At 46.8% G+C, this 10920-nt stretch overlaps 2 protein-coding genes across 2 annotated transcripts in view; both read left to right on the top strand.

Annotated features, from left to right (window-relative positions):
* Nucleotides 1-1698, top strand: part of CSUI_003755 (uncharacterized protein) — a 5126-nt gene extending 3428 nt beyond the window's left edge. The window contains exon 5 of the mRNA XM_068063950.1: nucleotides 138-1698. Coding sequence (XP_067924077.1) covers nucleotides 138-817 — 680 coding nt within the window. The 3' untranslated portion in view covers nucleotides 818-1698. The remainder of the gene's footprint in view (nucleotides 1-137) is intronic.
* A 798-nt stretch (nucleotides 1699-2496) lies between these two features.
* CSUI_003754 (alpha beta fold family protein) lies at nucleotides 2497-10631 on the top strand. The gene is made up of 8 exons (XM_068063949.1): nucleotides 2497-4701; nucleotides 5472-6019; nucleotides 6674-6730; nucleotides 7474-7629; nucleotides 7800-7974; nucleotides 8652-8757; nucleotides 9359-9464; nucleotides 10069-10631. The coding sequence occupies exons 1-8, from the start codon at nucleotides 3312-3314 to the stop codon at nucleotides 10219-10221; spliced, it is 2691 nt and encodes an 896-aa protein (XP_067924076.1). The 5' UTR covers nucleotides 2497-3311; the 3' UTR covers nucleotides 10222-10631.
* Nucleotides 10632-10920: the final 289 nt, after the last annotated feature.

Raw genomic sequence — 10920 nt, 5'->3', positions numbered from 1 at the left:
CTATCTATGTATCTATCTATCTTTAATCTATCTATCTACACAGATGTCTCTATTACTTACTCGTTGTGGCTGGAGCAGTACGAAGAAGAGTGTCCTGGTATTTCTATATACCCCTGCGTGTCGGTTTGGCCTGTTAGGACCTCGAAGGTTGAGAAGTGGTAGTCGAGGTAGCAGCGGCTTTGTGAGAGATAAGTCTTCAGCACCAGATGAAGATGATATAAAACAAACAGTCGCGTCTACCCACATAATCTCAGGTGTACGTACACCCCAAAAGAAAGACATTCCACAAGAACAACTACCATCTTCATTCTCTCTTTCTTCTTGTAGCTCAAGAAAAACTCGATCACAGTCTTGTCTCCTAGCATTAGGTGAAGCAGAGGATGCCGAGAATTCTTCTTGTTCTTCCTCCTCCTCATCATCGCGCATGCAAACACCATCGATTGCCACAGTTCAAGTCGGTCTCGATTGTAAACCCCGAGAGACCTCTATGCTTTCATCACGTATGTCCGACACGACAAGTGAGATAGGAAGAAGAAAACGTAGCTTACAACATAAGGCAGCCTGTCAGTTATTAAAGACAGCTTTAGAGAAGGATGAGAAGCTCGCCACCTATTATCGTATCCGACACCGTTTCTTTGATCCACTCTTCAGAAGAAAGAGACTCTCCTTCCTAGATCGGTTCACACGTGAACGGATCAAAGCTGATAAAGAAAGACAGATTGGAACGCGACTCTATGTGAAACATCCGGATCAAAAGCCCCTCTGGCCAGACAACAAAGGGCTTGTCACGAGAACCTGGCCTTCTCCTTTTCATTGAGTTGTAAGATCCATTCTTGTTTCACTGACATGCCGTCATCCATCGTCTTTCCTTTACTAAAGACGATGGATGCATGCACAGGTGATTCGCTTCGAAGAAGAAGTGGATATGATAGGGTCACGGGAGTCGTTTGCATGTAGAAAGAAGAAAGATGGGGCATGAGCTGGAGAGAATAGGAAGGGGGGGCTCCAAGAAGCTAAGGAAGAGAAGCGTCAGTAGTGAGAGAGTTTTCTTCGCAAGAGAGAGAATAGAGGGTACTCCGTGTTGACATGGAGAAGGGATGAAAGTCTGCTTTCATGGATTCATGCAGAAACAAAAGAAGAAAGGATGGTAGAACATCATCTCGGCCATTGACCTGCCTAAGACGGCTCGAGTGTTGGAGAGCTTGTTTTGGTAAGAAAGTGAAGAGAGGCCTGTGGAAGGGTTGATGTATGTCAGTAGACTCTCAGGAGACGGTTTCTAAGGAAATCCCCTGCTTTCTAAGAGCCGAGAGGCAGATAGAGACTACAGGAAGTAGTCCAAGAGGTTCGTCGCTCTATTCTCTTACAGCTTCTTCTTCTTCTCGTATGTAATAGATAATGGATGGCTTTGAAGTGTTTTTTCACTCATGGTTGCTTGGGCAAACTAGACGGGAGAAGCGAGTGGCATCGGTAGTGACCCTACGGTCTCTTTCGTGTTTCACTGAACTTGTGTAGACTTTGTAAATAGAGAAGAAACATCCCAGTTCAGCCTGTTTTGATTGGTATGTGGGCGCTGATGTGTGTTTATCTGAGGAGGTTCTTTCGGCGCTTTACTTCATGCAAACACAGAACAAAGTGTGGCTTCAGTTCTCCGGCTCTCTTGCGAGTCGATTCGATGGCTTACTGAACATCTGAAAAGCAAAATAAAGCAATTCCTGCTTGCGGGCACGATGGTGCAAGGAGTGAGAGTCTCACCCGGGGAGTTGGGGCAAAAGGAGAAAGATTTCCCTTTTGCAAAAGGAAGGGCTCCTCGTACATCTACCGAGGATAGAATGGTTTACTCACTCACTGCTAATCAGTACACATAGCAGCGAAGACCTTGATTCATACTGTGAAGAATGCCAGGTGAAACACATTGTCCTAAGTGGGGAAGTCTGGCTATCGATGATGCCGAAAGAGATGAAGTCTCGTAGGTAGGTGTCTACCTGAGTGCGTTATTACCAGGTCTCGAGCCCTACCTGTTAAACTTTTGAAACGAATAGCAGCCTATTATCGGAATGTCCGTAGAACATCTTGCCAGAACTTTCGACGGCTTGGTGGTATAGAGATTTGACAATGAACGAGTCCCTTAGAATGTTGTGTGAGACACAGAGCAACATTCCACGGGCCGACACACACACACAGAGACCGTCGACTAAGCACAACACATGCTTCAGTTGTTCCGACACTATACCGAACAACACAAATTGGCGAGAAGGGCAGTTGAACGACTCCTCAGCACGAAGAAAAGAAAGAAACTTCCCCAAAAAGGTCTTGAGTAGACCAAGGGACCGTGGTGTCGCAAAGAAGCCGAAAAAATGGCAATCGAGTGCTGTCATTGCCAACTAGAAAAAAGGAGAAGTGGCAGTGTCAGTAGTTGGACATCCAGCAGATCGGTCACTCAACCCGGTCAGACTTATCTATCACCAAAAACCTCCTTTCTTTCTACTCTTAAGACAGAAGTTCTTGGTGGTCGCAACGTGGTCCGTGTATTCCGTTCATCTCCAAGACGGAGAAACTGTTTTCTCTGTTGGAGCATCGAGGGCACATGGCCGAAAACAGTTTCAGCCCGAGAAATCAGCGATTCTTGGAAGTGCTGCGTGCCTGGCTTTGCAAATTCGACAGAGACTCGTCAAGTCTCATCAACGCGAGTGTGGTACTCGTTTGTGCTGTATCTCAGATTTCTCTTTGTGGAAGGGACGCTTCAGTAGAAAGAGATGCTTTGCCAGCAAAACGCATTTGCAATCTGTTTCTACATGCCGTTTTTTTCTTCGCTTGCTTGTGTCGAGTATGATGCACATGCTAAACGTTGCCTTCTAAGTTATTCCTTTTCTTCCCATGGCACCGGATTCTGTCTTGTTTTTGCACGAGGCGCCTCATTCTTCGCCCACAAGCTATTGCTTTTCTGATCAAAGAAAGGAAGGAGCTGAGAGTCGGTGCAGGCAGGCTTGGAGCCGCTCATTCGCAGGTTCTTCATCTTTTGTTCTGCCTGGAGACTTCTCGACCCGGGAGATTCCACAAAACTGCTTGATGGCGTCTGTTTTTTTCCGAGGGCGCGGATGATTCTCAGACAAGAGTGCGACTTCCAACTGTTGGCACAGCTCGGAAAACCCAGTGGAATGAGAGAGCGCACAGGGAGGGGTGTATGACGAAGTGGAGGGCTCAGAAACGAACCAGGAGAAGTGATGAATGGTCAAACATCGAAAAGTTAGAGAGGTTGATTGATTTTCCTGATCCTTTAGCCATTTGGATTTGTTTTCAAGGCGAAGGTGGACATGCAACAGTTGAAGAACCCGGGGCAGGCTGTTTTTCCACCCGTCGGCAAGAACACTTTCTTCTCATCTCAGACTTCTCTCGGGGCGACACAGACAAGACAAGATATGTCATTTTATCCTACGATCGTTGTTCGGGAACCGTCATCATTCACTCATACCCCACTTGCCGAAGCAGCAGAACACGGTCCGCCTCTCTGGTTGACTCTTCTGCCACATAAATGTGTTCGAGGATCTTTTACCTCATTCCATGAAGATGATCTCTTCTCTACATTTTCTGACTTTGAGACGGCTGATTCCTATCAGCCTACGACATACGGATCGTCATGGCCAAAACAAGGCACCCCTCAGAGAATACACCCAGATGGGAAACGAAGTACACTTTTTGAGTTTTTCGGGAGCCACTATAACACCGGGTTCTCGTCTCCTCCAACTAAAGAAAGAGATTCCAAGCGAAGCGGTCGACCTCTAAGTAACCTAAGAAAAGCGGCTTCTATCGGTGTCTCACCCTTTGATGGTTTGCGTTCCCGCTGGCCGGCAGAGAGCCACCGGAGTGATCAGATTTCATCCACGTATTTTCTCCAGGAATCTTTTGTCAGTTGGACCGGATCCACTGCACCTCTATCATGCCTTGCAGGAAGAAATCGGGTTATAGATGCTTTTCTAGATTCTATTCATGTTGAAGAACTGTCAATCGAGCTTCTTGGTCGGCAGGATGGGGCCGTGAGTTCACAGAGGAGACCACCGCCCTCCACAACTCCCTCTTGTTTCTCCCTCCAGGTCCAACAAGCACACGAAAAAACCCAACCACTATCAAAACAGAGCACAGGTGGAGTAACTGACAAGGGTAAACAGCTAAAAGCAGACGTTTCTTTGCCACCATGTATTCCGCCCGGACAAAGTCTGCGCCAAGCTTTCCTATTATTACGTCAGGCTACAGTCCAACCACGAGGACGCAAGACCGTAACGACGACGTCTGAGGTATCGGATCCAGACCTCACTTTAGGTACAAAGTCTGCTAATCCGAATGCCCATCAAATCTCGTGTCAGTGGGACAATGACGGGGTCCGGAGATCATCGTTACATCGGGGAGATGCAAAGACAGTGCAGGTAGTAACCGGAAGAAATGTGAAGGCTGGACAACCACACGACAGCGCCCCGGCGTCAGATAAACTCGAACTGAATGAAAAACACTCGGGAGGTTTCCCTACGAGGGGCGAACGTCTTTCAGATGAGGGAGTTCACTGGCCAAAGTGTGGAGACACACGGAAACCAGTCTTAAGAGAACAACAGTTCCAGACTAAAGATCCGCCGCCGATGTCTGCGTCGACCGGTAACTTTTCGTGTCGGCCGACCGATGCAGATTATGAAAGTCTGTTCTACATTAAGATTGGTAAGACAGTCAGAAAGCCTAATGGCAAACAACGAAGAGATCACGTTTAAAGAAAAGTACGCACCGCTTGCCTTCCACAGTAGATGACCTAGGTATATCTCCTTATTCAGGAGATACTGAAGAGTCTTCCTGTCCAACCCGTGCAGTCTCCATCGAACTCCGTGGTGTTCTTTCTATGCAGTCTAGCCGCAATTCTCGACAACCCGCCGCGGTCGGTGGGCCGCCTTCGTGTTTTCCGAATCATCGGGACGAGCAAAAGACACTCAGAAGCTTCTTTCTATCCACCCAGATCTCCTACAGAGACAGGCTCACACACTACACAAGAAAAGTCGAAGGTAGATTAAGCTACTTAGCCCGTTTTGTAAGTAAGGCAGAATAACTCGAGCAAAATTGTACTACGACAACGACCAGTCATTATCAGGAACAGTAAGCGTATGGTTTGGCCTATCCAGCTATGAATGGATGGGGGTTATCCCTAAAGGTCCGACTTAGCCACTCGGGTGAGATAAGAAGAGACTTTGTGAGTTCTGGAAACGAAGCTAAGTTCTCCTCACTTCTCAGCATGTCTCCGTACGTTCATTACGTTCCGGCTGTTTCTCAGATTGCGACGTAGACACGTGAAAAATGCGAGCCTCCACTTTGTACATGACTCCCTTGGAGTCTCATTCACTTCTATTTCCTTTCACCTACCCCTCTCCACTTCTTTCCCAACAAGAAACCGATTACAGGATGATCATCATTTACGAAGTGTTCTTTTCTTGCGTCTACAGGACATGGGCCAGAACGTGTCGTCGTAATTCATGGCATATGCATGAGTGGATCTTTTTTCTCCGATATTCTTGCCTGTTTTGGTGGGACACTAGAAGAACTGAAGCAGACTGGCCAATCGGGAGAAACGCAGACAAAACCTTGTTCTTCTTCTCTCCCAGGATGCGAATCAGATTCGAGTTCATCCGCGGCTGCAACTTCACTCTCGGGACATCACCATCATCACGAGGGTCTAAAGCGGCGACCGAACAAGCCGAAATCCACAGGGGATGGAATGCGAGACTTCTCACGAGATGTCAGTGCCACAAAAAGAAATCATGAATGGAAAGACGACACTCCAGACAGCCACAACCACCAGGGTGATGGAGATTCAGGCGGCTCAAGCAAAAGGGGGCGACCTGGAGGGGTTCACCACGGCCCGGCGACCATCACAACGGCCAGTTCGGCAAAACTCGATTCCTCCTTGTTTACTTTCTACATTGTTGATCTTCTTGGATTTGGGAGGAGTACTACCATTTACTCGGAGACGGAGTACTCTCGGAAGGAACAGGTAAACACCATGAACGATCGAGTGGAAATGCTGCGGACGATCCGGATGGGAGCTTAGCTTACTCATATGTCTGTGTCGAAGTAGTAGGCAATTCAAGTCATGAAACCGCGTACATTCCGGCATAAATCTCGATGTCATCTGCATGCAAAGAGAAGAACTGGAGTTTTATGGAGACTCTGTCGCTAAGTTGTTTGTCTTTCTAAGGAAAGAAATACCCAAACTGGCGACCATCAAGGTGTTCAGATGACTCCGAGTCTAGTAGCGAAGTCATCGAAATACCTTGAGGGTCGCCAGTTGGAACGGAGCCATACTGGTGGGTTGAGATTTCGAGGAAAGATCGTTATGATAGGGAAAGAGAGCTCAAGACAAGTTCGATTACCTCGTGTACGTAAAACGGCCCTATTATGGGTCACCTTCAGATGGCAGTTACCTCTTTCGAAATCTTCGTGGCCTCCGCGCGATGACGTTGTCTGCGAACAACTGACAGTTCGAAAGCAAGTAAAAAAAACTTTCTCCCAAGTTACTTGCCGCATGTTCAGTTCCTCCAGACATCCATCTGGAGTAAGTGCATTTGGTCCTCTTCTCTCTCCAGCGGATCGAATGAAAGAGGGTTGAATGGCCGAAGAATTTTACCGTTCTTTCATCAATTTGCAGGCCCAGCGTGTTATACAAGATGTCATCTGCAACGAAAAGCTTTCCGCCGTCCACCTGGTATGACTGACACCTACGTCTCTTCACCCGTTTACGAAGCGTGTGTGCCTTGTGATTCTTTCTCTGATAAGTAAAGCCCCGCAGGCTGGGCTGAAGTGACCTTTTTTTCGCTGTGGACACTCTTTCAAGCTCCTCAAAATGACCGGTTTTCCTGAAGGTCTCCGCTCCCAGTATCCTTCTCTGTCTGCATGTCGTCGGAACTCTCTGGTTTTTGCTATCGTCCACGTGACAGTCTCTCTCTAGATACACTTTCCGCTTGTGTGTTTGTATGTCTATGTAGCGATTCGAGGTAATTCAAGCAAGAGAAAGAACGGCGGGATCGCTTTTTGACACTGGGGCACTTTTACGAAAACAGACCTTGCCAATATTTGCGTGTTAAAGATGTAGAAATGTCTGCCTTGACATGGATGGGTATGTAGCTGTATTCAAAATCCTGACCTCGAAGCGGCAAAAGCCCTGTCTGCTCAGGAGGGAATGCTTTTCGCTCTAACGAGGAATTTAGATGGAGAAGAGATAGAAGTTCTCCACAGCCACATTCGTTCAATAGATTCCACAGGGGCATCGCATGGAATCACGTCAGCGATCTCCGAGAAGACTTCATACAAACAAGTCACTTTTCGCGCCTGTCTTCAAATTGCTGGTGACGTGGATCCAGAGATCGTGTTTTATCCAACAAGCTCTTCAGTCAGCCTCTTTTTTACTTGCTTTTTTTTCCTCTGTGTTGTGCCTACCATCCACGTCAGGTCGGCCATTCCTTTGGAAGTCTTGTCGCTGCGGAGGTCGCTGCGATGCTCCCGACTGGAGCAGTGAAGTCGGTCCTTCTTTTGTCTCCCGCTTATTTTGAATCGACTAGGCAGGCCATGCAAAGTCTCTCATCTGCTCTCTTCCCTGCATCTCATGTGAGATTTCTCAACCAAAGATTCTCTGTCTGTTTACAAGGACATAGGCAAAGGCAATCAAAGACGTTGGTCTTTGATAAACAGTTAGCTACCGAAAGAATCCACCTGTCTCTAACGTTCCTGTCATTTTCCAACAACTCCTGGGCGATTTCATATGTCTTTTCCTGCAGTCGGCAGCACATCCTATATTGGCCTTCTTCATTCTCAAGTTCGGACGCATGCTAAAGCCTGTCCTAGAGCCTCTTTTCAGCTTCTTTGTACCTAAGGATGAACTCTCAAGTTTGTCAGTAGCTGATCTCTTCCGTATCGACCCAGATGCTATGGTTGGCACAATCCGATCTATCGGTAAGTTCTATCCATGCTTTGCCTTCTCACGTTTCCTCTCGCGATTTATGAATTTTGCGGGGCTATGGTGATAAGAACAACTCGCTCATTCTTTTCCCGTAGGGGAGTTCTCGCTTGTGACAGACAACGAGTGATGCTATGGTAAAAGTACATCAGGCGTGTTCGTTCTAGTCATGCGGTGTCAGTAGCTGCCTGAGTGGTCTTAAGAATTCCAGTTAACGGGAAGGAATGTTTCATTCGTTCAACCGTCATGATCCATCAAAAGAAAAGGGTGCGTCTACTTGGGCAGTGATTGCAGCGGCAATGAATGAATCTTCTCAGAGAAATCCGTAGTAGGAGACCGTTCCTCCTTCCCCGTTATTCCTCTGTCCCCTCCTTCTTTACATCCTCCTTACACTGACGTGTCTCTTTATGAGAGAGGATGCCTATGACCCCGTCTCAGAAACCCGTGCACGCTCTCTTTTTCGCTCGTCTGATCAGAGAGGTGTGGAGAGAGATGCGAGAGGACAGCCCAGAGAAAGGAACTCCCGAGAACCACGCAATAAAAGAAGAGTTTTCTTCCCGGACATCTTCGCATCATACTCGTCGTTTTATCTCTGACTGCCTAACAATAAATACATAACGAGATAGAAAAACTGGCGAGTTGTTTGTGTTCGTTTCTGTGTGTGTCTGTCCAGTGCATGAGAGGTTGGAGGACTCCCTCCAGACAATGCAAGACAGAAGAATTCGCGTGACTCTTGTCCACGGCACAGGAGATGGAGTTATACCTATCAGACAGGCGCAGTAAGTTGAAAGAATACTTTACCCACGCCATCAGGAGTGATGCAAAGGCTCTTTCTTTTATATCTGGATCCTTTAGAAGGAAATAAACAAAATTACAAGTCACTGACAAGCCAAAAAGAAAGAAGAAAAGCCAACATAAGAATGGTGATCGTTCCACTGCAGAAGTGGCTGACCGGTTCAAACGCTGATAAGAGTAATGTTTTACGTCTTTTTCTTGATCATGCCTGTCCCACTAAACCTGACTGAAGAAAGAGAAAAGGGACGGTTCTAGAACGACATAGAGAACAGACAAAAAGAGATGACAAGCGTGTCGGCAATACAGACACTTGATAGATGCTTCTGATGTGCGGAAGTACTGAGAGACGATTTCTTCTTCTTGTTCACTCCTTGTCTTTCTTTGTTTCTCTTCCAACAGAATTTACGACTCCTTAGCGAATCGTGAAGTTGAAATTTCTCCCGTCTACTAGCCTTCATTATGTTTTTCCTTCATCTGTCAGATGGTCTTCCATACATACAGACAGACACTGAAAGCAGAAACCTTTCTATCGGCAACAAAGGCTCTGCATGTCCCTGTGTGTGTTTTCACGTCTTTGTCCTCAAGAGTGATGGCTGAGAGGTACAGCAACGTCCACCTCCGTCCTGTGAAAGGTTTCGTTCATCACTTTCCGAGCTCTCATAGCAAGTTCACGGCGCATCTGATCTACCAGGTAAGTAGATGGCCTTGGGTTATTCACAAACCCTTCGAGAGAATAGACCTTTGTTCCAGGGTCGCCTTAGAGACACTTTGCTTTCTTGTTTTTCGCACTTTTCAAAAAGCTCTATCACCATCGTGAATTCTTTGTTTCTTCGAAAGGAACTAAGGTAGGAAAGGTGTCCAGCCGTCTCTATCATCATACCAGTCAGATACAGACTGGCTCTCTTCCTTGCCTTTCTTTCTCCGATTTCTTGAAGCACTCTACTATAGAGAGAATAGTACTGCAAGTAGGAGTAAGATGGAAGGAAGAAAGAAGGGATAGGTCGGGGGACGGGGTGTTCTTTCTTGATAGGAGGAAGCAAACAAAGCGACTCCAGACAGGATTGATCGTACAAAGCATCGGACCAGTGAGAGTACCGTGGATGAGAAAGAAACCAAGAGAGAATACAGAAGTCCCACTATTGAAGAGTGAGAATCTGCCTTTCGCCACGGATTGTGTCGATCCGTCAACGGATTCCCGCCGCAGAGACATCGTAGTTGGTGTCAGTAATTGAAGAGAGTTTCTTATCCCGTCCAGAGAGAAAGAAAGAATAACTTTCTGAATGATTTTTCATCAGGAAGTTTTACGCCACCGAGAAGCGACATCTACAAGAACCAACATGAGAGTGCAGAGCGTTGCGTCTGGTCTAGGTCGGGCCGCTCATCCTGCTGATGCTCTCGCATGTCGTACCGCCTTATCTACGGGTCTTGACTGTTCCGAGTTTCTCTGACAAGATAGCTTCTCTTTCTAGTTAAGACCTCTTCTCTCTCCCTTTCTCTTTCTTTTCTAGAAGAACAACAGCAGCTTAAGTCATTTTCCTCTCACATAAAGACACCCCCCCACCTAGGGAAAGGAGATAGATGATGCTCTGGCACAAACCACGGGTGACAAGCTATGAAATCTTGTATGATCATCTATCTCTCTTGTCCTTCTACTGAAGGGAAGAAGGTTTATTTTATCTCGTCTTTTGAAACTGATAGGTATCTCTTTTCATTTCTTGATACTTCTCTCGGGAAACCTCTTTAGCTGTCTTTTCCTGATAAGTTGTTCTCCACCTGTACAAAGAAAGACTCCTCTCTCAGGAAGAAATCCATTCTTACTCTAGGAAGTCTCTCTTCGTCAACCTTCATTTCCTCGCAGTTCGAAAACCTTTCTTTTCCTGCGTTTCTCTTTCGGATAGAAGCACCCCATGTATGGAGTAGGGACAGAAGAAGAATCCGTCCTGCTTTGAAAGCATCGATTGCCCGTCGAGCAACCAAAGAACACTGATAGCTTAGTGAGCCTCTATGCTAGACTGATCGAGTGTCTGTACACCTGAAGAGGCAGCATATGATCTCCCCTAGATGACTACAACAATTCTGTCAAGTCCCCTTGGTACGCAGGTGTCTCTCCTCCACTCCTCCCTCCCTCCCTCACCACCACCCCTATC

Source organism: Cystoisospora suis (assembly GCF_002600585.1).
Source record: "Cystoisospora suis strain Wien I chromosome Unknown contig_1696, whole genome shotgun sequence".
NCBI classification, from domain to species: Eukaryota; Apicomplexa; class Conoidasida; order Eucoccidiorida; family Sarcocystidae; genus Cystoisospora; species Cystoisospora suis.
This window is presented reverse-complemented; position numbering and strand designations above follow the sequence as displayed.

What these genes read in the sequence shown, in the direction of transcription:
- CSUI_003754 (XM_068063949.1), top strand. Translation starts at nt 3,312, where the DNA reads ATGCAACAGTTGAAGAACCCGGGGCAGGCTGTTTTTCCACCCGTCGGC. An exon ending in CTCTCTTCCCTGCATCTCAT is followed by an intron (nt 7,630 to 7,799) that starts GTGAGATTTCTC and finishes CTTTTCCTGCAG; the next exon opens with TCGGCAGCACATCCTATATT. An exon ending in CGGCGCATCTGATCTACCAG is followed by an intron (nt 9,465 to 10,068) that starts GTAAGTAGATGG and finishes ATTTTTCATCAG; the next exon opens with GAAGTTTTACGCCACCGAGA.